This window comes from Watersipora subatra, chromosome 1, assembly GCF_963576615.1.
Source record: "Watersipora subatra chromosome 1, tzWatSuba1.1, whole genome shotgun sequence".
NCBI lineage: Eukaryota > Metazoa > Bryozoa > Gymnolaemata > Cheilostomatida > Watersiporidae > Watersipora > Watersipora subatra.
Genome location: NC_088708.1, coordinates 43970410 through 43996968, shown reverse-complemented (window position 1 = coordinate 43996968; position 26559 = coordinate 43970410). Strand labels below are relative to the sequence as shown.

Genomic DNA, 26559 nt, shown 5'->3' with positions numbered 1-26559 from the left:
AACTATTACTCAGTTTGCCATGGGAATCCAATAACGCACTCACACGTTCAGCATCTACTCAACTTGACTGTGGTATGACGAGGGATAAGTTATCAAAGCCTAAAACATTAAATATTAATAAAGATCTCGGGTTACAAATTTCAATGTTGTGTAATAGATACATACGCATAGTAACTGTCAACAAGGCCCCTATGGCATTATGCTCGTGCAATATCATGAACACCAACAATGTTAAAAACTTTCTTAATTCTACAAATGTGTGAATAAACGATTGGAGACTGAATCTCCTTTGCATACCCCCCTCTGTGTAGGGTATCCAAGCTTCTTCAGACATTGTTGGATGGTTTTTGTACCAGTAGCTACATATAAACTTATATTCTTTCAGCTTCCATAGAGAACAAAAAGCCAAACCTGATCACAGATTCACGCTTCCAGAAGACTTTGCTGTTGTATACACGGAATCAGCGGGAGAGATGGTAGTCGGTGGAGTTTTTCTACGCCTTTTTATTGCCAACCCAACTTGGGTTCTTCGAAAGCCCAAAGAGTTCCTTGTTGAGCTTCTAGAAAAGTGGTGTGCTCTCACATCCACCAACTCTCCGAATGTTAGCATTTCCTAGCATTTAAACTAAAATGGTAGCTTGTTGTTTGTAGTGTTAAGGCTTGGGTCTTCGAGAGATTGGTTGGTCATAGTCTCAGCTGGTATCTGATAGTCCTAGAATGTAGACTACTTCATATACATATATTTTTCTATTCACTTCGCTGATGTACGTGCCACACCGACAGACAGTCTATCTGTGTGGTGGATTAGTGAGAAGTCTGCAATTCTGTTTGGTAATTCCCATGCTGACTCGGTTGCTGTTGTAGGGGGAGCACCTGGAAACAGTAACTACTGCTCTAGTTTTCCTGTTCAAGTCGCAGCCTATATTACTGGAGTCGGTGCCTCAGCTCGGTCATATTCCTAAAATACTCAAGGCTATGACAGCACGTAACGAGGCATTTCCCAAGCATGCCATTCAGATAGTCCACCAGCTCTCCAACTCTGAGGTCAGCATCAATCATTACTCAAACTATTTGCAGTTTCTATATTAGTTAGACTTGGGTTTACCCATAAACTACTGCCAGAGATACTGTGGGAATGTGGAATTCTTATGAGGCTTGTACCTTGGTGGTGTACATAGGTACATGTACATTGTACATAGGTACATGTACATTGCACATAGGTGCATTGCGCATAGGTACATGTACATTGTATATAGGTACATGTAAATTGTATATAGGTACATTGTACATAGGTACATGTACATTGTACATAGGTACATGTACATTGTACATAGGTATGTGTACATTGTACATAGGTACTTGTACATTGTACATAGGTACATGTACATTGTACATAGGTACATGTACATTGTACATACGTAGGTACATGTACATTGTACATAGGTACATGTACATTGCACATAGGTACATGTACATTGTACATAGGTAGGTGTACATTGTACATAGGTACATTGTGCATAGGTACATGTACATTGTACATGTACATTGCGCATAGGTACATGTAAATTGTACATAGGTAGATGTACATAGATACATGTAAATTGTACATAGGTACATGTACATTGCACATAGGTAGATGTACAGTGATCCCTTCAATGTTCATATAACAAGTAGTCTGCTACTGGTTCTTGGTTATATCAGACTGTATTCTTTACACCACATCTCCATATGTCTGTTATCACGTGCAATGTTATATTTTAAGATTTCTAGTGTTTTATATTGACTATATTATTAAATTTAGAAGTTGATGATCAGGTTTCATACTGCTTGTTTGTGGAAAAAGTTGCCAGAAACAGTTTCCTTATATGGCCTCCTGTCTTAACAAGCTGGTTAATGAAAGTAAAATGACAACTATTAAGTTGGAGTATTTTGTGTCTTTACAAGCATACACAATTCTAAAAACATTGTATTGATAGAATAAAGTGGGGTTGTTTTAGCTCCTGATTCTAGTTTGAGTGTTATATGATAAGAATATTATGTTTCTGTTTAGACCTTTTGTCATGAGATCAGAAGTATACAGAAGTCGGATTGCATTTAGTCTATAGGTGACTAGTATCTGTATAAAAACCAACTTCTCATATATCTAGATCATTGGGACCATTGGGACCATAATTGCCATTGTGACCATTGGTCCTAACGGGACCATTGGTTCCAACGGTACCATGGCCACAACCATGGTCCCAATAGTTTCTATGGTCCCAATGGGACCATAGAGACCATTGGGCTGTAAGAGCTCAAATCACAAGGCAGACATTATTGTAGGCATGCGTGAGGAGCCTCTCGGGTCAAGATAGCATTGGACCAATTATAGCTGGCATGAAGGCAAGGCCTGATACGACAGGTATAGCATGTGAGGCTCTCAACAACCTCTTCTCTAAGGCTCAGGAAGAGCTCGTCTCACAAGCCCTGCAATATGACCTCATACCATATCTCCTTTCCTTGCTCCGAGGTATTTTATCTTGTCTTCAGCTGCCTTACTGTCCAGTCTAAACTTTCAATAATGATACACGAAAGAGAGAGAGAAGGGTAAGGGGACATTAGTCAAGTACGTTGATTTAGTAGTCTTGGAGATTTGTCTTACCTTGTATTATTGATTATTCAGAAAGCCGTTATGGAGTCCCAGGTTATAATGCTGTTCGGTTGTTCACACCATTACCTTTCATATATTTATACCCTTTTGTTTACTGTTACAACTGTTAACGTGTTAATATGATCAGCAGCAGTTGGCTGCTAATATTTGATGTTGGAACACGTTGTTATTGTTAATCTGTCTTGGAAATCGTTAAATAGGCAGTGAATTTTCCTGTGCGCTATAACTTAAGAACAAGGCTTAAAGGGTCCAAGTATTTATGGACTTCTTTGGAACATTGAAAGATTGTGTGACATCACTCAATAGTGTCAATATATAGCCAGGTGTGTATGGGTCCCCAGCAACTGCTGTTTTGGTAGATATGTTTGTATATAATAGAATAGATACAACCTAATAGCTGTACTGTACTAACTGTAATCTCTGAGTGTGCAAGAATAGGTATCAACAATACTGTAGACTAACACGCAGGTCAGCATGGCTTATCACGTCACAGTTGAATCTTGCAGTTATATTTCTCGCTTTCTTAGGGCACCTAGAAGGTGTAGATAGCCAGGCTGCAGTCAAGGCACAGATAGTGAAAGCTCTCAAAGCTATGCTGCTTAGCCTCGAGTTTGGAGAGCGAGTACGAAGCATTCTGGAAGAGTCCACTGTATGGAATGAGTACAAAGACCAGAGGCACGACTTGTTTATATCTTCGGCTCCGATAGCCGGTTACTTAACCGGAGGAGGTATGCGCATCAGATCCTGACAACGTAGTTCTAGCACCCAGGAGTGTACTTAGTCTATGCTTCGGTCTTGTGGTTTCCTTTCAGTTGGTGTCATGTGGTGTCAGATGTTTTTACGTTATCTCCTCATAATATAAATTTGATTCGAATGCCCACCAGGTTCATCTCCAACTTTTTTTGTGGCTGAAAACGTGCATTCCAAGACGTGACCTAAATATTCAAATTAGAATTTATTTTGAAATCAAAAGATAAAAGTAGTAAAATCATTTTATTGAAGATTTGACAAAAAAAGTTGGCAGACTACAGTAATAGCGTCTTTCCGATTTTAATACACATTAAAACTAATTTTAGTGTTGCCTCTTTTTCTCTGCACTTTCTGCAATGGTGTGTTCATATGGCACCTCCAATGCATTTTTTTTGTTGGGTATGCAACACTTCATACGTATGTATACAGCGAAAATTTAAAAATATGCTACTTTCAATAGGAGATTCGGCAAGTTCTATTTTGTAATAGTTAAAGATTAATAAAACTAAACAAAAAATTGAGAAAAGTAAACTTTGCTAACTTTTGAACTATTACAATAGCAATACAATATTGCTCCTATTGATAGACCGTGGAATACGATCAGCTTAAATTCATAAGCAATGCATATTTAAAAATTTAGGAGACAATAGCAGCACACCCATAATTATATTAGTATTGAGTTTTTGTATGGTTTCTCAAGTTCTATTAAAAAGGTTTAAGATAACGATGTGGGCTACTAATGCGTTAATCAGAGTGTAACTATTTTAGTTAGACCTTTTAATCGACTGCATAATTATAGCAGAAGTTCTTTGCGCTGGTCACTAGCCTGAGTTACAGCTTGCTGACGAGCGATTATAAAGTGTTTAACTTTTAGATTGCTTCGGATTAATATAAAGTTGTCTGCTCTCTAATTACTTTTAAAAAATGCGTAGACTAAACTTGGCAGCTGTCACAACTTGTATGAAGCTGAAACCAGAAACCAAACCAGGAACTACCATCAAAATCTAGAATCATCTTCCCAACCACGAGTCATCTTCCAAAATGTTTTTTGTTTCTGACATGTCAGTTGTTTGCTGCTTGTCAAGCCTTTTGTGTCAGCATTATTTATATCTGATGGTAGTTGATGTTTCTATTGTGACTAGCTGACTGTGAGGGTCGTTTGACTTTGTAGCACTCAGCAATAGTTTATTATTCAAATGTGAGTTCTATTAAAGTTCTACCTTGAAACTCGCATCAAACTTTAGCAAAGTTTATCACAAATCATCAGCATTTTTCTATGATTTGTGATTGTTTTTGAGGTTTGAGGTGATCTGGCTGCCAGGATGTTTCACGATTAAAATTGACAAAACTTGATCGCGGTTAAAACACTCAAATTCAAGAGGAAGCGCGATTATGATGTCCATAGTAGCACTTCCGCAAAAAGACCGACAGAATAGAGACGCGTAACACTGCAACTTGAATACAACAGCTGATATTAATAACGAGAGAAACAGGTTTCAGCACGTATTTTTGCCTCGCATTTTAACCACCATCAAGCTTTGTCGATTTTAATCATGAAGTATTCTGGCAGTCAGGTCACCTCTAACAGCAAACCAATTGCAATAATAGAGAATTACCGATACCTTCTGATAAAATCTACTAAAATTTTTTGTCTAAGTTTATTGTTAACACGGTAAATTCATCAGCGTAAAATAAAAATGATCTTTCAAGGTATCGCATCCAAATAACTGATAGTTTGCATGGAGCTAAGGCTATCTCATGAGGTTTCAAATTGACATTCGATGAGCAATGTATGTTTCCTATTGCTATTCACTCAGCGATCTGCCGAACAGACCTGAGACAGCTGTCACTGATGTTTCTTATAAGCCATCTTTAATCTTTTCACAACATCTACTTACAGCCCCGAATGTAGCTGGATACCTCACATCATCAAGCAACAGTAGTAATGTGATGCCTAACGCGCCACCCCCTATAGCAACTGACTCCCACGACCCAGATAATTTGTTCTGACAAGGTTAGGATACTCAGGAGGTCTTGACTTATGCGAATAAGGTGCTAGAGCAGCCAACAGACTGCACAATGAGGTTCATGATGACCAGTGGCTGTCTCGACACACGGAACGGAAGACAGCTTGTCGATCAAATCCTTTTTTCTATTATGGTGCCAAAGACTTCAAAGAGGCAGGCACGATTCAGTAACTGCAACTGTTATCAAACTATAGGCAGAATACAGGCTGGCAAATCATTATTTATTAAAACATCCTGTCATATGATTTCTGTACAAGGCTGCTTAGCGTCTATTAAGTAGTTATCCTCTCTTATGTCGATATGTTTACAAATTACTTAGAAATAAAGGGTGGAGCTAAGCGCAATTGATATGAATAACGCAAGCTATTATAAGTTTGTGTAAACAACACAACTTGATAGCATTATTCACGAATAAACAAACACTTGTGTACAGCTATGAGAGACTCATGGGTGGCATATATAGGCAGGTGAGTTTATGGCAGCTGTCATTCGTTTCCTGTTACTAATTGAGCGATTTATATTTGCTCAGTATTATTACCATTTGCATTTTTGCATTATTTTCATCTGCTATGTCATTTCAGCAGCACACACTTTTAGCTCAAGGCCTGCCAGTATTCTAATGAGTAGGTTGACAACAAGGACGGGTGTCTGCTACGTTGAAAGTTCATGGTAATTGGAAAAGAACAGGTGCTTTCATCTAAAGATCAAGCTGGAGCAGACATACGCTGCAGTTGCATTTTCACATTGAAAGCTAGGAGGGAAAATACGAAGATGTCAGAAGAAGACTTCGAAATTGCTGTCAAGGTTGTTATAGTAGGTAATGGAGCCGTCGGCAAGTCATCAATGATTCAGCGGTATTGCAAAGGCATCTTCACAAGAGACTATAAGAAGACGATTGGTGTGGACTTTCTTGAGAGAGAGCTTGAGTAAGTGTACTGATTTACTGCCTTACCCTGAGTAAGTCGATTTTGCTAATAGGTGAGGTCTGTTGAAACAATAACAAAGGAATTGGAGTAATGAAAATTGGATTTTTTGATCGTGTAATTCATCTAGAAAACTGCATAGGTTGCAGTATAATAGGTTGCTGGGATGGTTTCTTTTGTTCCACCAAAATCAAGAGTTTTTCATGCTGGTTTATTAAAGCAGAGACTTCTAACTGCCTGATAACTCTTTGATTGGCTTTATTAATTGAACATCACCTTTAACTTAACATGACAGATAAAAACTTACAAAAACTTTTTTTGGCAAGAGATTCTTTCATAAATATTCTTTCATCATTACTTAGCTATTGTATTTTTCCTAGCAATAATATATTAAACTTTCTACCTGCTTCATATAATATTGTACTTAAATTCAGTTTTAATTTCAATCTTTCATACATAATACGTTCTATCGGTTTTTCACAATCATGTACAAGATAGCCTGTGCTTGGTTATACATAAGAAAATCAATAGCTTGACCAATTCAAGGACTGACTGAAAAATAGTTCTCACGGTGAGAAGCATTCAATACTTGGATGCAATGGTGACAGATATGATGTCCTAATTAGCTACTGTTTTTTGCAGATATGATGGTGAAGAAATCCGTCTCATGTTATGGGATACGGCCGGGCAGGAAGAATTTGACGCTATAACTAAAACATACTATAGAGGTTAGCTGGAATCATTTTGAATGCAAAATAATCTCACTCAGCATGAGTGTTTGTATTGTTTGCTTCGCAGCTGATCAGATTTAAACTCTGTGTTTTTATGCAAAGGAGATACTATATGGGTTTGGCACTGTACCGCACAGTAGACATCAGCAACATTACTAGCGCCTCCTATAGGTAGAGTAGATATTTTAGTAAATTGTTTCATATGTTCTACCATGACCCCCCTTAATCTAAGCTCTGCATATGTACTACCATGACCCACCTTAATCTAAGCTCTGCATATGTACTACCATGAACCACCTTAATCTAAGCTCTACATATGTACTACCATGACCCACCTTAATCTAAGCTCTACATATGTACTACCATGACCCACCTTAATCTAAGCTCTACATATGTACTACCATGACCCACCTTAATCTATGCTCTACATATGTACTACCATGACCCACCTTAATCTATGCTCTACATTATTATTATAGTAAAATAATTCATAAAGTTGATAATCAAGTTTGCTGCAGTTCTCTGTGGTTTCATGACAAGCCTAACACGTGGTTGATTTAGTATGCTACTGATGATAACTCGTGTCTTGCTGTGTCTGTATATTGGCACGATTTATATATTGCATATAAATCTTAAAGTCTCAGGTATTAGCCGGTAGCTACTACTGAAAAGGCTCATAGAATATCAGGTTGGTATAAGCAGTAAGGAGCGCAAATGCTGATAACACCTCAGGTTAATATATACAAAGTGGTCAACAATTTTATTAGAAGAATCCCCTAATTATTTTGACACTTTTCAGTGTTATATAACTTTGGTACAAGTCTAATAAACGTTGTATAAACTGGGTAGAGGTTCCTTATACAAGCCTAATATATATTGTATAAACTGTGTAGAGGTTCCTCATACAAGTCTAATAAACATTGTATGAACTGTGTAGAGGTTCCTTGCAGTTAGGTTGGATTTAAACTGAAGATCTAAATACCCTTGACTAGGAACTAATCTTAAAACTGTAAACAGCAGATTATAGCACACTATTAAAATAAAAAAATAATGTACATGGCAACATTAGAGTGCTCAAATAGAGTATTGTATATACCCTTCAGGTAGAATGTGATTTTCTAGATTATTCTAGACATAATACTGTTAGGTTAAAGTCTTCTTCTATACTTATATAAAGATGAACTTTATTAGAATAAATCTCATTTGATGAGAATGTTTTACAGTTATGTGAATGGGAAAAGGGAACATTTAAAAGACCAAAAAAATTAAATAAAAATATCTTTCAAGTATAGAATAAGTTTGACTGTATTCTATAAAGGTCAATATTAAATAGAGAGAGTAAGTATAAAGACAAATAATTCGATGTAGAAGAAATAGCATTATAAATAAAGTTGGTGGTGAAAATAGATAGCTTATGATTGTCTCTTAGCAAAATAGAATTATGTATACGGTTGTATAACTCTGTAATGAGGTTGTGTACATAATTTATGTACCGATACTGATCAAGTATTTAACATTAAAATACATTTTATTGGTGTCTATTAGAGCATAATTTATTCTTTTTCATTTTTGTAAATTCTATTTTAATTTTTATTAATTATTTATTGTATCATGACGGAACTTATTTTAAATCTCTTCTAATAAAAGTCAGCCAATCAGCACAAATGCTCATTCAGTGCTTACTTGAAACTAGAGGATAAAATAGAGAGATGTGAAGGTATTCATTATAGAGACATCAGTGTTCCTTCCAGGGAGTCTCCCTTATTTTTAAGTTGAGTTAATACTTGTTTGTGCTTGTAGGCATACATTACAAAATTTCTGTTCAAGTGGTCAGGCATCAACTATATACTCTAGATTTTATATTATATCAACTGCTGGCAATCTCATGGACTAGACAAGGTTCTTGTGAGGCCCTATTACCAATTATATTAAGTCAGAGCTAAAAAAAATTGGCTCACGGATTATCTAGTCATGATGAGGCTGGTCATTTGCAGGAGCACAGGCATGCGTACTTGCCTTTTCAACTACTGACAGAGTTTCTTTCAATGCGGTTGAAACTTGGAAGCAAAAGATAGAGAACGAAGTAGGAAAAATTCCCATGGTGCTTGTCCAAAATAAGATTGACCTGGCTGATGAGGCTCAAGTCACAGAGTATGTATCCATTAGCCTGTGATGTGACTTGTACGCATTGTGTATTGCTTCATTGTTCCTTAAGCATGATTTCGCATTAAACTTCTGCATCGAGCTTGACTCTTCACTACCCTAATAGTAGGAGCGGGTCCATGTGTTTATTCATGCGATTGGTTGAGATCTGCAGAGGAATTTTAATCCATCAGCTAAGCAGCAATGTTGGCAAGGGTTGCTATGCAAACAATTGTGGACTCGATTGTGGTCAACATGTCAGCTGTACGCTCCAGCATATGGCTGTATGTTTCTAGTAAGTTGCTGATGTTGTGAAGGATATGTACTTGATAAAGAAGGTACATAAGAGGCAAAAATTAGCTTCTTAGCTTGCTTTGCAAGTTGCTTTACTTTTGTAAGTCAGGAGTTTTGTGGAGTTTATGGTTGTCATCGCTGTCATAGATGTATGGGTCTATGTGATTGACCTTTAATAACTATGTCCGCTGTTCAGCTCCACAACTGGATTGGCTGAAAAAAAGATATAGAATAGCAACAGTAATATTATGATAAACTATAGATGTTCTTTCATAGATAAAACCATCAACAATATGAGTTAATTGAATACATTGATGTAGAACAATATCGTGAAATTCACATTCCATTTTGGCTATTATCTAGTAACCTAGCCATACCTAATGAACAGCTTCTGTCTTTTCTCTTGATTCCTATGAGCTGTTTATTAAAGGTTTCACATGTTGACCTAGTTTAGGTAAGATTAGCGGTAAGATGGCAGCATCGCATAGGTTTTAAAAATCACCTTGTAAACAGTGACAGGTAATGTAGTTGTTTACCACTTGCCATTAGCCAGGCACATTGTCAATGGCTAATTTGAGTAAGCTAGTTTTCAAACTTATTAATAAAAGCCGTGAGAGCAAGCTTTAGTGGCTTGCATAATGGTACGCGTATTTTCACCCACATAGCGACATATATCGCCCAATAAATCCATCAAACTCCCGTTGCTTAATTGGTAAGATGTTTGCCTGGTAAACTGGACATTCAGAGATCAAATCCAGCATGAAACGGAGATTTCAATTTTAAATTTTAATAGCTATAACTGGACACACACAATCACACAAAATTTGAGATTTATATCTATAGAGGAGGATTTCTAATGATGCTAATAGCACTAGTAACACCAATTTCTAATGAAGTCTAAAACAAAGAAATTTACAGGAAATATTTGTTTGCTATCCTCTACTTAGAGCATCATTTTTCTTTGAAGTAGTTCAAACGATTGGGGTTTTCTTTATCACTCATGTTCAGATGTTTAGTAAAGACCCCCTGACCCATTCAGAAATTGCACAACTATCTGTGTCATACCTCCTACTGTATTGTACTTGTAGTGTAGTGCGCCTCTACTGGTTGCTGCTCGTGCTGCCGAGAGCCAGTCTAGGCTCACCAAGCGTAATGATTTCAATTGATTAGCAATAACTTATCTAATAGCTACTCCAGTCTATTGTATCTATTCTGCCTGGTCAATAGAACTGGCCATCAGCTAAACAGCCTGCTCAATAGAACGGGCCGTCGGGTATACACCCCTAATCGCAGTCAAATTGTTTGTCTTTTCCAACAGCAAGTCTGAATTGTACGTGGATCTCGTTATTCTTCAATGACACTGACAGAACAGCTATTATAAAAGATAAACTCTATGTAAATATAAACAATTAAAATTTGTATCCATGTTATATATAAACTAGAAAAGTTTTTTTCAATTTATTATAGTCTGGTCATAGGCTAGTCATAGCATGTATAGGACAAGCTAATCTCGTATATTAAAGAGCAGAGCTGATATGACAACAGCAAACTTGTATGATGGATCCTCATGGTGTTCATATATACATTCATTGGAATATTAGTTATGGTAGAATATTTCTTAATTTTATCATTAATGAAAGTTACATGGGAGATAACTACTATAACAGTTAATCTGTGAACCCGCAAGAAACTCTGGACAAAACATTCAACATTGAACTGGCTAATTGTAGAAATGAAGTAGACAGACTAGCTGAAAAGCTTAGCATTCGATTTTACAAAACGTCGGTGAAGGAAAACTTCAACATAGATGCTGGTGAGTAGCGGATCATAGCTGCATCTGTGTCAATTGTTTATGACGCAATATACCTTTACAAGACATTCATTTTATTAGCTTTCGTCGTAACTCTTTAAATAGATGTACCCATAGAGATATGTAGATTTGCTTACAGAAATGTGCAGATAACGTACCTGTATGTTTAGAAATTGTTACACGTAGCTTGTTTCTTGAACTGTGTTTATTTTAAAATTGAAATGGCATTAAATATTGCTATAATGTTACAAAGGTAGAAGCCTTGTTCTACCCCTTAGAACCACATGCCATCGTTTTCTTTAATTTGTTGTTGGTATTTATGTATGGTATTTATTTGCGCATCAAATAAGAACAACAAAATCTATTAGTATTCCAATTTATGTGAAAAAATTATCACTTTCACATAAGGGAAGTGTTATATAGGAATTGTGGCTTTCAGCCCAAGGTCACTTGGTTCCTCTCTGTCATGCATCGACTTGTCATGGCAGTGATACTCACCGAGACTGTATTAAGATTTCAATTACACCTGACACCATATAGTCACTTTATGGTCTATTCATACTTCCTATCAAAGTATTAATATATAGGCAAAGCTAGAAATTAATTTTCTTGGTTTGCTCATTATTCTGAATGCTGACTGAGGCAGCAGTCGCAGCTATGATATGACACAAGGATTATTGAGTGGCGACGCACCGCTTACGATGAGCCACTCGTTAATGGCCGACTTTTCATTGTTGTCGCTTATAAAGCATTTGTTGTTCCCGGCAGTAGTCCCACCTTTGTTTTGGTCTGCCTTATTGATTTCTCAACAATTACCCACAACCTGTGCTGTACTTTCATCTATTAACGAAACGTGTGCTGAATTGTCTGCATGTACATGGACTGGCCTGCAGTTAGATCAGGCACATGAGACTCACCGGCAGAAGATCTCTATATAGTTTAGGTGATTTTACTGTTTGGTACAGACACGCCTTAATTATATTATAAAACCATAAACTTTGGTAAAGCCTTCTAAGCATAATGCGACTGTCAATTCCAGACATTAGCACAAGGAAAGAGAACACCAATAGTTGCATCTTTTTGAGCCAAAAAGCCATGGTGGATTATATTAGCAGGTGTTGTATTTGCTATTAGCTCTGTCTCATGTTCTTGCTTTTACCTTTTACTGATTGCGTTGAAACTCTGGTTTCAAGAGAGGGCAACTTCCAATTGGATTCTTCAACAAACAAAGCTAGCTACAATAAGTTTTTGTAATTTTTATAACCAACTTCCTAGTTTGTGTACATTGATGTTGCATAATAAGATTTAGGTTGATTACATGGTTTCTCTGTTATCCGCTAGATCATTCACCCTAATGAACTTTTGGGGGTTATCTAACTATTATATGAAGTGGCAGGACAACTCTATTCTAGAACATGTTACTTTTATTCAAGCTGGATACATATTAAGGCACATTCACATAACAATTTTAGGTCTAGATTTAACAAAAAAGCCCAAAAAGTTGGAACATTGCTAGGCTGCAGCTCAATCCATACTTTTTAGCATTTCTGCAATTCTAAAATGGGAAGTGAGTTAGTAGAAATCTTTTTTACCTGGGAAATATTCGCTGCGTATCATTACAATGATAACTAAATAAAAAATAGTGGTTGTTCAAGAAGTAAAAGTTAGCTGAACTTTTACTTCTTTTTTTATGTAGGGATATGCATGTGCATATATGGTATGCATGTAAGCATGAGGGTTTCTGATGCAGTGTTTGAGTATCTGACGGAGAGATATTTCTTTGACCTGAACACTCGGATGATTGAGGAGTCAAAACAAGCTGTCAGCATTGGTCCAAGCCTCCTCTCGGCAGCTCATAAGACAGCTCAAAAATCGGCATCAGGCACTAATGGATTAACCAAAAATGAACGAACTGAGCTAGCAGAGGTAAACATTCGTGGCAGCAAGAGGGAACGTACGATACGCGCCCGTATGACTGCAGATAACAAAAGAAAAGAGAAATGTAGCATTGTATGATCAGATAAAATATAATATTGATATCCTAGAAGTTTTCATTAAAATTATTTAAGGAAACTTCTAGAAAAGGTACTGAGGCTATAGTCAGGAATAGGTACTGAGGCTTTAGCCAGGAGTCTGGATAGCTCTGAGCCATTCACTCTTACTGTCTCAGACGGTTACAGGATAGCATGCCTTTGATTAGCAATTACATTTGTATATGATCTCTATTCATTGAGGTTTGCAATATGTAATCTCCACAATAACTTGAAAAAGTTGTTGAGGGATGATTTCCGCCTCTTGACCTTTTGTTAAGTGCATATTACCATTTGTCTGTTTCCGTCCATGTCATGCAACTGATTCAAGAATATAATGCATGTTAATTTTCTATTTAATATCATATTATTATATCATTTAAGACCATAACATTTGTTTATTTATTTACACATTACAGTATTGAACAGTTTTTGTATACCATTTGGCATGAAACTATCTTATGTAAAACTTGTATAGTGCCAGACTAAACCGATTAATTTTTGCGAGTTTTTGTAACCCATGTCTCAAATAGAAAAATTTCATGTCAGTTTTAATATATTTGAACTGAGATCAGCTGTACTTTAGGAGCCAGCAATATGGTAGTGCAATGTATGTCTATGTGACCAATGAAATCGAATTGTCAACTCACCAATCAGCGGTTTTGAAGCATTTATGCATAGCCAATCAGCAGTAATCTAGCAGTTTCTATTTTTGGTGCCTGTTGTTAATGTAGTGCGGCATTCATTCTACATCATTCACACAGGTTCTGTCAACCTCTGACTTTGTAGGAACAGATTGTTGGCTGTATCTTGCGCACTTACACTGACCAACGCGCATGTGCAGATAAATTCTTTCAGCTGCAATAAATTTGTTCCTTTTACGCTGAAATATAATATACCGAAATTATTTTGCTGCGAAATATGAAGATAAGTATACACACATTCGGAGTATAGAGCTGTAGATAGACATAATGTAGATAAACTAGCCACGAGCAGCAAAATATTATTGCTATGGTAATAGTCTATGCGCAAGGTAGACGTTAGAAATAGCCCCAGTTCTGTTGAAGCTCTGCTAGTTAGCAATAATAGAGAGCGAATGAATGTCAAGGACAGGTATTCAGAGCCTACCAGTACTTTTTATTAAGCTGCAGATATGAAGATGAAAATATGTGCATGACATTGTTGAACATAATGGAGTCTGGCAAGTGAGACAATGGTTCGAATTCAACCTGTGAGTATAAACTATTTTATAATAGTCTCTATGCAGCTTTGACCAAAATATGGCACTTGCTCAGCCCTGAGTGTCTTTTCTAACGGTTGTCTATCATTGGCTACAATTTTCTTATAAGAAATTGACACAAATGCAGTTGACATTGATAAACGGCAAAAATTTTAAAACTCGATATTATAAATATGAAAAATAGAAATAAGCTCAATAGGAAATATGTTATTTGATTATAGAGCTTAGCTGGGACAATCGAAGGAGATGAGAATCTTGAAAGAGGAAATTGGAGTCGTCAACTTGATTTTCTTCTCTCATGTTTAGGGTATGCGGTAGGCTTAGGAAATGTCTGGAGATTCCCTCATCTTTCATACACAAATGGAGGAGGTAAATGGAAACTGTAGATCATTTAATTCACTTAATTTATTATTGAATATAAAATGACAGCCTACTTCTTTTCTTCTAAAAGTAATTATAAACCCAAATGTTACCAAGGTATGAAAAACTTCAAAACTACCAACTTGAACTATTTGTAATGGTTCTATGAACCAAAGACTCAGCAACTCACTGTCCATTTCAGAGTTAACATGTATAACTTTGAGCAGACCTTCTAACTATTCATTCATGGAAAGCTACAGTTTCCTAGCTGTGCGCAAATTAATGTTTTTATCAGAACATTGAAGTATGGCTGTAGCAGCAAACGAGGTTACATAATGCTGCCTTTCAATTAATTTACTATTGACATCCTTTTCATCTGACAAGAGTAAGCCAGCACAACTTACAAATTTTGTTCACAGACACTACTGATACATATCACTGTTAGTTTATGTGTATTGTTCACAGACACTACTGATACATATCACTGTTAGTTTATGTGTATTGTTTACAGACACTACTGATACATATCACTGTTAGTTTATGTGTATTGTTCACAGACACTACTGATACATATCACTGTTAGTTTATGTGTATTGTTCACAGACACTACTGATACATATCACTGTTAGTTTATGTGTATTGTTTACAGACACTACTGATACATATCACTGTTAGTTTATGTGTATTGTTCACAGACACTACTGATACATATCACTGTTAGTTTATGTGTATTGTTCACAGACACTACTGATACATATCACTGTTAGTTTATGTGTATTGTTCACAGACACTACTGATACATATCACTGTTAGTTTATGTGTATTGTTCACAGACACTACTGATACATATCACTGTTAGTTTATGTGTATTGTTCACAGACACTACTGATACATATCACTGTTAGTTTATGTGTATTGTTCACAGACACTACTGATACATATCACTGTTAGTTTATGTGTATTGTTTACAGACACTACTGATACATATCACTGTTAGTTTATGTGTATTGTTCACAGACACTACTGATACATATCACTGTTAGTTTATGTGTATTGTTCACAGACACTACTGATACATATCACTGTTAGTTTATGTGTATTGTTCACAGACACTACTGATACATATCACTGTTAGTTTATGTGTATTGTTCACAGACACTACTGATACATATCACTGTTAGTTTATGTGTATTGTTTACAGACACTACTGATACATATCACTGTTAGTTTATGTGTATTGTTTACAGACACTACTGATACATATCACTGTTAGTTTATGTGTATTGTTTACAGACACTACTGATACATATCACTGTTAGTTTATGTGTATTGTTTACAGACACTACTGATACATATCACTGTTAGTTTATGTGTATTGTTCACAGACACTACTGATACATATCACTGTTAGTTTATGTGTATTGTTTACAGACACTACTGATACATATCACTGTTAGTTTATGTGTATTGTTTACAGACACTACTGATACATATCACTGTTAGTTTATGTGTATTGTTCACAGACACTACTGATACATATCACTGTTAGTTTATGTGTATTGTTCACAGACACTACTGATACATATCACTGTTAGTTTATGTGTATTGTTTACAGACACTACTGATACATATCACTGTTAGTTTATGTGTATTGTTCACAGACACTACTGATACATATCACTGTTAGTTTATGTGTATTGTTCACAGACACTACTGATACATATCACTGTTAGTTTATGTGTATTGTTTACAGACACTACTGATACATATCACTGTTAGTTTATGTGTATTGTTTACAGACACTACTGATACATATCACTGTTAGTTTATGTGTATTGTTCACAGACACTACTGATACATATCACTGTTAGTTTATGTGTATTGTTCACAGACACTACTGATACATATCACTGTTAGTTTATGTGTATTGTTTACAGACACTACTGATACATATCACTGTTAGTTTATGTGTATTGTTTACAGACACTACTGATACATATCACTGTTAGTTTATGTGTATTGTTCACAGACACTACTGATACATATCACTGTTAGTTTATGTGTATTGTTCACAGACACTACTGATACATATCACTGTTAGTTTATGTGTATTGTTTACAGACACTACTGATACATATCACTGTTAGTTTATGTGTATTGTTCACAGACATAGAGACAAACATAGATGTCATCATTTTGACAGTCAGTAAGATCGGTAGTTTCCTCAATCACTCATCAGCATTCTATCAGTGGTTAACAATACTGATATGTTTTCCACAAACAAGTGAGAACTAGAAGCTGCCTGAATCAAATAATTCAAATTTCACCTTATGATATATGTACAATATCAATAGTATTGTTAATTAAAGTTTGACTTGCAACAAAATTCACATTACAGTTATTTGATATCAAAAGATTCACCATGTCTTACTCTGTTGTGTTGTAGGTGCCAAATACGTGGAAATGTGATTACAAGCTCTTAAAAGCTCAAAAATGAAAAGTCGCCGTAGATTGGAATCTCTTTATTTCTCTGACGTAGTCATTACAGTTTGATTATCGTCTTGTCACGTGATGTTCTCACGTGAATTGAAAGGCCAATAAAAAGCTCAATATAAAACCTATCGTAGCACTAGTTTATGACAAACACTTCGGGTTTTACCGAAGACCCCGTATCAAATATAGATGCTCGCTACTTTACAGTTTTGTTTCGGCTTGATCTAATCGTCAAGTCGTAATCTGATCATGTGAACCAATACTTTGAAAATAATTTTTGCAGCACTTTTCGATTATTACATGTGACCAACAGGCTCGTCATGATTATCAGACAATGATATGTACTCCTTCGAGCTAAGGTTAGAAAGCTTAACGATTTTTTACGGTAAGTTATAAGATATCAGTGCTAAAAGTGACAGCATTACAATGACAATAAAACAGACGCGTAAGAACAATAGACATAGTTTTATTAAATGCGTGAAGTATACTTGTGAAAATATTTTGACGAATGAGGTTGCATGAAAGTGTAAACAGAACCCATCCTGTAACAACTACGTCCCATTTGAGCCGTTTTGGAACGCGAATCCAAACTGCGGCGGTCTCATGTGGCTGCGATTAACTGTTCGTTTTTTAGCATTTAAGAGCTTGTAATCACATTCCCACATATTTTGCACCTACAACACAACAGAGTAAGACATGGTGAATCTTTTGATATCAAATAACTGTAATGTGAATTTTGTTGCAAGTCAACCTTTAAGATTATGGGTTTCATTGAGTAATTACAATGTTCTCGGCAAGTTTGCTATGAACGCATGCAGGTCGAGGTTAGTTATTAGCAGTCACACCTACATTATGGTATAAAATGATGAAGAAGCCACATCAACATACAGACTTGCCAACTTTACAATCTCATAAAGGAACTCATAAAGATCTCTTAAAGCCAGACTTGCCAAACATTTAATCCTGCATCCATGCATGCTGCTAGCCTTAGAATTTAGCAACTCACCTGCAGACCTTGCCATATTACAGTATTCAATGACTGCTGTCATATTGCCCAAATCCATGTATTATCAATTTATTCTCTAAATATGTGGCTATTGCAATTATAGTTGACTGTCAGGGCACCTTACTGATATTTTACCGTCCCTAACTGTCATAGTCTTTTAACATCCCTTATTCATTTTTTGCCATTCTCTTGCAGGTGCTTTCTTCATACCTTACTTGCTTATGGCCATCTTTGTTGGCATGCCGATATTTTTGATGGAGCTTGCAATTGGACAGTACTGTAGCGCCGGTCCTGTTACTGCCTTCAGGTTTTGTCCACTATTTACAGGTGAGAAATATTGTAAGAAAAACCTGTGGTTTTATTATTATGGAAATATTGAAAGCTTAGTGCAGTAATGTTGTAATAATTTAGGGGTTGTCCTTCTTGCATCATTATTTGTCGACATTTAAATCTTATTGCCACTCTTAGACATATAGCCTACTTGAATCAGTCTATCAATTTCAGAGATTAGATTTCACAATCTAATAACATTTTGAACTTTATCTATATATATATATATCTAAGTGTTTGTTTGTTGGTGGTCTGTCATCCGTATGTCTAGTTATAGCGATAAAGTTTTAAGAACAAAAAGCTCGCACTGGAATTAAACTTGGAAACCCCAGTTCTGCAACAGGAGTGCTATCCACTACGCCACTCGGCCTATTTGTCATACTATAGAATACTTGTGCACATACTTATATAGCTTTTATGACATCCCAACACTTGTGTAGCTAGAATTGCACCGATGTTTCACTCAAATCGGCTGATGTTTCTTATAAATAATGTAGAATTTTATTTTGGTGAAGGTTTAAAACAGTCTTCCATAACATCCATCAAATTGAATTATGTTTTTAACTATTAGCAATCCTATGAGCTCTTTGAGTCACTCTAGACTGCAAGAGTATGGGCATATTGTCAACTTGGTCATTTAAAATTGAGAAACAGCATCGGCAGGAGAGTCTCTGTTGTATCTCTAACTCGCTGAATAGAGCTTTACAACTGCTAAAAAATAACTTAGTCTTTCCTAATTTATTTACATATGGTTTTATATATGCTCCAGTTTTCGATGGCTGCATCCTTGACCTGTGGTATCAATGTGTGAGCACTTGCTGTAGATCTTCTCTTTTGTAATAAGTAAAACTTCTCAAGCCAAGAGAATCCTGCTCCCAAATTAAACCTCTTCTACATTGATTACAAAAAAATTAGCATGTTTGGCTTATAGCTCGGTTTATCAGGCGGTTGTTAATTTTGAGAATGTAGATCTGTGTTTGTATCAGTTACCAAGACACTCTGAGGGCAGATTTAGAAGCCAATTTTAAATGTTCTGTTGGTGAGCGCTGATATGACACCATCAGTTTACATCATCAGTCCAACATTGAAGGCTGGTATTAGATTATTTCTGACTTTCCATTTTTGTAATCAAAAGTAAGGCAGTACAATGCCAAGATAAATTGTTTTCAATGTGTAAGAATACATGATGAACCGTTTTAGGTGCCAGTCATTTCATCCTAGCTCAGTTTATGCATTTTGAATTATGATAAAACACAAGATTGGTTTTCAAACCATTATCTGAGCTTTATTTCACATTTGTCTGTGTATTTTGGAATTAAGAAAAACCTAAATTGAAGGAAGCTCGTCTTTTCAATCGATTGAATGCCAGGAAGCAGCTGATGACAGTAATATTTCATTTTACATAGAGCGTGTTTTCTGTTCGGTGGCACGTTACGTCAAGGTTTTCTACATCAACTATATGGCATTCGCAAATTTAGGTATTTTTCGAACTAGTTAAAGGTTATTATAGTAGCTCTTTAAAATTCATGTTTTACACTTTACTGTACTGCATTTAGTTAGTTTGAAATGATAATGCTATGCTGTCTGCAAATGAATGTTGGATGATGGCAGCAAGCTAACCTATTTAGACTGTGCAGAGATTTAAAAAAGGAATGGTTACTTATCATTTATTTTACCTTTCGAGGCCATTAAACATACTAATGACTTGAAGTCTCCTTAATGGGACCTCAGTATCGCTTGAACGTCATTATTTTCTGTACTTTGGTGTACTCTCCAGAATGACATTATTTTCATTATTTTGAGTTTTAGTCAGCTTTTCCTTTTTCTGCACCTTAGACAAATTACCTCATAGCCAACCTGCAGAACTTAAATATCATTGCAGGTATTGGAATGGGTATGGTTACAGTGACTGCCCTTGTGTGCACCTACTACAATGTCATCATCGCTTGGGCTATTTATTACTTGATAGTCTCCTTTCAAAGAGCATTGCCATGGTCACACTGCAAGAACGAATGGAACACACCCTGTAAGTTTGCCTTCCCTTGCTTCCTTTCATCTGTAGCCTGTAGTGTGACAGTGTGAGATACTGATACTGTTTCTGTCACTACAAGTATTACTATTAATAATATTACTAATAGTACTACTAATACTGTTAGCATTACTACTAATACTACTACTAACAGTACTACTGTCACTATTAGCATTACTACTAATAATACAAATATTTCCATTTACCAGTTAGTTTATAGCTTGTTATTCAGTGGAGGTTTATTATGTGACTACTGGATGTCTGGCGTTGAACAGGGGATAAAAATATGTACCATTATATGTATAACTTTTACATAAAGGTGCTTGTTTGTTTCATTGCGTGTCTGGCCAATAAATGCATAATTCAAATATTTGAAAGCTCGAAGCAGCTAAAACAATTTGTTGAACAGTTTTTCTTCTTATGCTACACATTTGTTTAAGATTTAAACAGCTTATAAACAGTGGCAGGTAATATAGCTGCCATTGGCTAATTTTCTTTACCCAATAAATTTTAGTAACTTAAGCTAGTAACTTAAACTAGTAACTTAAGCTAGTCTAAATTTTTACTTCAATAAGAGTACCTCACAGGGATCGAACTCATGCATTTAGCAGATGCGCAGATGTGAAGCCAAGCGCATTACCATTAAGCCATGCAGCCATAATTGGGCGGAATAGTTGTGCTTATAATCGTTACGTGTCATGATCTCTTACGCAATCATGATCTTCAAGCATGCTAGTAGTAACCAATAATATTTTCGCAAGCACTGCAAGCGTGCATCATTAAAAATTGGCAGGTATAATAAGTAAGTGCACAATTATGCCATAGTATGGTGAGTAGGCTGTGAGGTGTTGTAGAAAGCATCCCTGTCTGCAGAATCAAAGCTTTCAAGTTCAATTCCAGCGCAAAACAGTTTTGTCGTTCATAAAACTTTATCGCTATATCGGGAAATACGGACGACATACCAACAAACGACAATTAATCACTTATATTTGTATATAGGAGATTATTATTATTAAAAATCTGTAGAACAAAGGTCTCTACAGAACTATAAAATTTTCTGTCAAACTTCATACACAGTCAAACCTTGCCTTGCAATCGTCTCCATAAACAGTCTGCTCGAAATACAACATAAAATTTAAACAAATATTTACCTTGACATATGAAATATTAACAATATGCAATGTCTGAAATTGCTTGAAACATGACAGCTTTGTATGTAAAAGCAAAAGACTGGTGAAAAGTAAAATTACAACGGAGACTGAATAAAAATAATATGAAAATTAAATTAGTGTAAGCTAAAACTAGTGTGAGCTAAAGCAGGTTGCACCAGGATTCACATTATTCACTCTGCAGCCGAATCTATGCACTGCTGAGACCTATTTTCACTGATTATTGCTTAATTTTTCAAGTTTTTACACATAATATAGGCTTGTATGAATAGTTTCATACATTATTTTACATGCAATGCATTCGCATAAGACTACATGCAATTACTTGAAGAATTTTGTCACTGTTTTAGGGCGCTGAAACAAATTAAAAAAATTCAATGTTTGAGTATTAAAATTTTGCTCCAACATATGACAGTATACTAGACTGATATTTCTGCACGATGAGGTTCGACTCCATGTGGATTACCGTTAACTCTAGTGTGCCTGATAGCTGCCTAATATTGATCATTCTATAGCAAAACCGTTGCTAATCTACTGTATATATATATAAATGTGAGGGCCTGTACTTCGTATGTCCAGATATAGCGATAAAGTTAAAGGGATGAAAAATCTACTTTGCACTAGAATTGAAATCATCGAAACCCCCAGTTCTGCTGACAGGCGTACTATCCTTTACAATACACTGCCAACTGGCTGTTCTGTGAAATAAATGTGCACACACCATACTTATTGCACTTTTCAATATTTAATGCCAATTGTTTAAAATAGAACGCTTCACCTAGTGCACTTGAAGATCATGATTAAGTGAGAGATCATGACGCAATCTATTCTTTAACGCTGGCTTCAGAGGAATGGTCCTGGCTCATATTACAGTAAATAAGTCTACGTTACTCATTGGTTAAGCCAATTAAAAATTAATTTTCTATACAAAAACTTTTTTATTACCCGTGCAATGCCAGGCATTCCGCTAGCCAGTAAATAAATATCACTTTGTTTCAAAACATGATTTATAACTTTTAAAATAAAAGTTACTGACAAGCATTAGCTGCAGGCTTCAAACTTTATTTTTATATCATTAATATTATATTTATATATATAATATATATGCAATATCAAATTATTTATGTTACCCTAATGTAAAAAGGTGACTAGACGTAAGGCTGAGTATTATTCCATTAAACTGTACTATTTCATCATAAGGTGGGTGATTTTAGTTTGCTCAGATTTGTGGCCAAGTACGGAGTGTAGCGGAGCAAACGAGACAAAGATGGAGAACGGAACCTGCTATAGACTTTTAGATGATGGCCACGATCAGACAAATGAATTCCTTGGTCTTTACGATACTGAAGTAGCAGCCCTGTTTAACATCAAACCTGTCCTTTCCTCAGAAGAATACTTCTTGTAAGTCACGATTAATGTCAAAGATCTGACCAATATTTTATTCCTAGTTAATATAACATGTAATATTTTTATGTACCTGTGATTGTCGCATCTCTTGTCTGTAAAGTTGAAACTACTGTTGACATACTGTGGTATATGTACTTAGGACTTTTTCGTCCTGTTCGGTATATGCCTATCAGAACAATTCTTGACTGGAATGAACAAAGAGTTGGACTATGAATATGGTTTTGTTCAACACTTCATTGGCTGTAATTTTAAACAGAAATATTTTACAAATTATGCCCTGCCAGAATTTTAAAAAAGGGCAACAGTCATAAACTCAAATTAAATTTGGTTTGACATAGTGTTTGAAATACCTCTCTCTTTTAAGCATTCAGATATTATGGATATTATGTGGAACTTTGTTAAAAGAGCTAATGATAATATCTTCAAAAGAATTGTTCGAGGTTGTATACAATTTATGGTTATGGTTATGTCATGCCACTTGTTCTGCAGTAAGAAAGTACTGAACGTATCCCCTGGTATAAACGATATTGGCACAATCAATCCGGGCCTGCTTGGATGCTTGATTGGAGCTTGGGCTTTAGTTTATTTGGCACTCTTTCAAGGGGTCAAGTCATCAGGCAAGGTAAGAAAGCCTGATTCCTAAAATAAGGGTAGTAGGCTGAGAGATTATAAAAACCATGAAGGAAATTAGGCTAACCGGAAAAGACTTAGTACATGTAGATGGATCAGGAATGTCAAGTGATAAAGGAGAAGTGAGAGAATTTAAATGAATGTTATGTTTAAGGTAATGTGACAAAAGAAGACAAAGTCAACTGCTTCTAGAATATTCCTTAAAAGTTTCTATAAACTAAGTAATGGTATGACTAAACATTTGATAAAGAGTGCACAACTTCTGTGGTTTTTTACAGACCGAAAACAGCATTTACATACTCTGACGGATTATTGAGCAAGGTATAAACATTAATTTTTAAAACTAAAAGCATGCCGTTCTGCACTCACTTCTGTTTTTACTTCTGTTGTCTCTAAAGAAGTCTAAATTCTATGATACATAAAAAAAAGTTTTGGATTTTTCAAAAAATAAAAACCTAATTAAACAGTATATTGCCTTTGCAAAAGTATGTCATATTTGTGAAAATTTATCTTATACATGTACATTAATGAGTATTTAACACCACATGAGATAGTCAGAGAGCATCATTAAATGCTATATCCTGTTCTGATCAATTTGAGTCCGTGCAGCATGTAACGTATTATTCATAATAAAATGTATGGAGAATATTTAGTTACATTTTTTTCTTCTCTCTCTTTTCCTCTCTCCTCTTCCCTTCACACTCAATTCCCACTGCTGGTGAGACAGGCACACTGTATACTGTTGCAAATGCAGCAGAGTTTAGTTGTCTTATTGACAAACTTGCAAAAATTCTAATTTCTAAGTAGATCTGTTTTAATTAATAATATGACAAGGTATTTGTGGGAATTATCTCTTTTCATCCACACTTCTTATGACATCTGCAAGAGAAAAGTTTGGTCCAAGTTCTTCGTATTCCACACAGCCAATGAAGCATGTACTAGTCAATAATTCTCTAATATGTACAGGTAACAATTCAAAATGGAAATAGCAGCTTGATTGATTTTCAGAACTTTTCTCTCTTCTTGATTATTATACGCATGTATGTATTTATGTATCTATAACTTTATATTGGTATTGGTTTATTACTTTATATTGGCATTAACAAATGGATGTTTTTTTACATGCCAAAAGAAAAATCAAAACAATAACACACAAAACAAAAATAAAAAGACAGAAATCAATAATTATAGAATGAATTGAATAAATACGTATGTTTTAAAATTTGGTAATCTAATAGTATTGTAGAGTTGGAATAGTGACAGTAACAGGAGTAGGGATAGTGACAGTAACAGGAGTAGGAATAGTGACAGTAACAGGAGTAGGGATAGTGACAGTAACAGGAGTAGGGATAGTGACAGTAACAGGAGTAGGGATAGTGACAGTAACAGGAGTAGGGATAGTGACAGTAACAGGAGTAGGGATAGTGACAGTAACAGGAGTTGGGATAGTGACAGTAACAGGAGTAGGGATAGTGACAGTAACAGGAGTAGGGATAGTGACAGTAACAGGAGTAGGGATAGTGACAGTAACAGGAGTTGGGATAGTGACAGTAACAGGAGTAGGGATAGTGACAGTAACAGGAGTAGGGATAGTGACAGTAACAGGAGTAGGGATAGTGACAGTAACAGGAGTAGGGATAGTGACAGTAACAGGAGTAGGGATAGTGACAGTAACAGGAGTAGGGATAGTGACAGTAACAGGAGTAGGAATAGTGACAGTAACAGGAGTAGGGATAGTGACAGTAACAGGAGTAGGGATAGTGACAGTAACAGGAGTAGGGATAGTGACAGTAACAGGAGTAGGGATAGTGACAGTAACAGGAGTAGGGATAGTGACAGTAACAGGAGTTGGGATAGTGACAGTAACAGGAGTAGGGATAGTGACAGTAACAGGAGTAGGGATAGTGACAGTAACAGGAGTAGGGATAGTGACAGTAACAGGAGTTGGGATAGTGACAGTAACAGGAGTAGGGATAGTGACAGTAACAGGAGTAGGGATAGTGACAGTAACAGGAGTAGGGATAGTGACAGTAACAGGAGTAGGGATAGTGACAGTAACAGGAGTAGGGATAGTGACAGTAACAGGAGTAGGGATAGTGACAGTAACAGGAGTTGGGATAGTGACAGTAACAGGAGTAGGGATAGTGACAGTAACAGGAGTAGGGATAGTGACAGTAACAGGAGTAGGGATAGTGACAGTAACAGGAGTAGGGATAGTGACAGTAACAGGAGTAGGGATAGTGACAGTAACAGGAGTTGGGATAGTGACAGTAACAGGAGTAGGGATAGTGACAGTAACAGGAGTTGGGATAGTGACAGTAACAGGAGTAGGGATAGTGACAGTAACAGGAGTAGGGATAGTGACAGTAACAGGAGTTGGGATAGTGACAGTAACAGGAGTAGGGATAGTGACAGTAACAGGAGTAGGGATAGTGACAGTAACAGGAGTAGGGATAGTGACAGTAACAGGAGTAGGGATAGTGACAGTAACAGGAGTAGGGATAGTGACAGTAACAGGAGTTGGGATAGTGACAGTAA

General features: G+C 36.0%; 3 protein-coding genes across 4 annotated transcripts in view; all 3 read left to right on the top strand.

The window, feature by feature from the left end:
• LOC137410565 (dnaJ homolog subfamily C member 13-like) overlaps positions 1-5771 on the top strand; it is a 52606-nt gene extending 46835 nt beyond the window's left edge. Inside the window, exons 40-44 of the mRNA XM_068096003.1 lie at positions 386-602; positions 865-1044; positions 2323-2509; positions 3178-3378; positions 5301-5771. Coding sequence (XP_067952104.1) covers positions 386-602; positions 865-1044; positions 2323-2509; positions 3178-3378; positions 5301-5410 — 895 coding nt within the window. The 3' untranslated portion in view covers positions 5411-5771. The remainder of the gene's footprint in view (positions 1-385; positions 603-864; positions 1045-2322; positions 2510-3177; positions 3379-5300) is intronic.
• A 7-nt stretch (positions 5772-5778) lies between these two features.
• LOC137410564 (ras-related protein Rab-23-like) lies at positions 5779-13866 on the top strand. 2 transcript variants are annotated; one of them, XM_068096001.1, is made up of 6 exons: positions 5779-5894; positions 6009-6353; positions 6993-7078; positions 9076-9232; positions 11248-11330; positions 13078-13866. In XM_068096001.1, exons 2-6 carry the CDS (start codon positions 6094-6096, stop codon positions 13341-13343), a joined length of 852 nt encoding a protein of 283 aa, XP_067952102.1. In that variant the 5' UTR covers positions 5779-5894; positions 6009-6093; the 3' UTR covers positions 13344-13866. The 2 variants fall into 2 exon arrangements, with proteins under 2 accessions (XP_067952102.1, XP_067952103.1); XM_068096002.1 differs by lacking the exon at positions 5779-5894 and having other exon boundaries at positions 5993-6353.
• Positions 13867-14559: 693 nt separating this feature from the next.
• Positions 14560-26559, top strand: part of LOC137387960 (sodium- and chloride-dependent glycine transporter 2-like) — a 30592-nt gene continuing 18592 nt past the window's right edge. Inside the window, exons 1-6 of the mRNA XM_068074480.1 lie at positions 14560-14588; positions 14819-14966; positions 18652-18783; positions 20669-20812; positions 23199-23385; positions 23881-24013. Coding sequence (XP_067930581.1) covers positions 14571-14588; positions 14819-14966; positions 18652-18783; positions 20669-20812; positions 23199-23385; positions 23881-24013 — 762 coding nt within the window. The 5' untranslated portion in view covers positions 14560-14570. The remainder of the gene's footprint in view (positions 14589-14818; positions 14967-18651; positions 18784-20668; positions 20813-23198; positions 23386-23880; positions 24014-26559) is intronic.

Excerpts from the sequence above, each read along its gene's own strand:
- LOC137410564 (XM_068096001.1), top strand. The coding sequence starts at position 6,094 with ATGGTAATTGGAAAAGAACAGGTGCTTTCATCTAAAGATCAAGCTGGA. Across the intron at positions 6,354-6,992 it reads TTTCTTGAGAGAGAGCTTGA|ATATGATGGTGAAGAAATCC; the intron begins GTAAGTGTACTG and ends TGTTTTTTGCAG. Across the intron at positions 7,079-9,075 it reads AACTAAAACATACTATAGAG|GAGCACAGGCATGCGTACTT; the intron begins GTTAGCTGGAAT and ends GGTCATTTGCAG.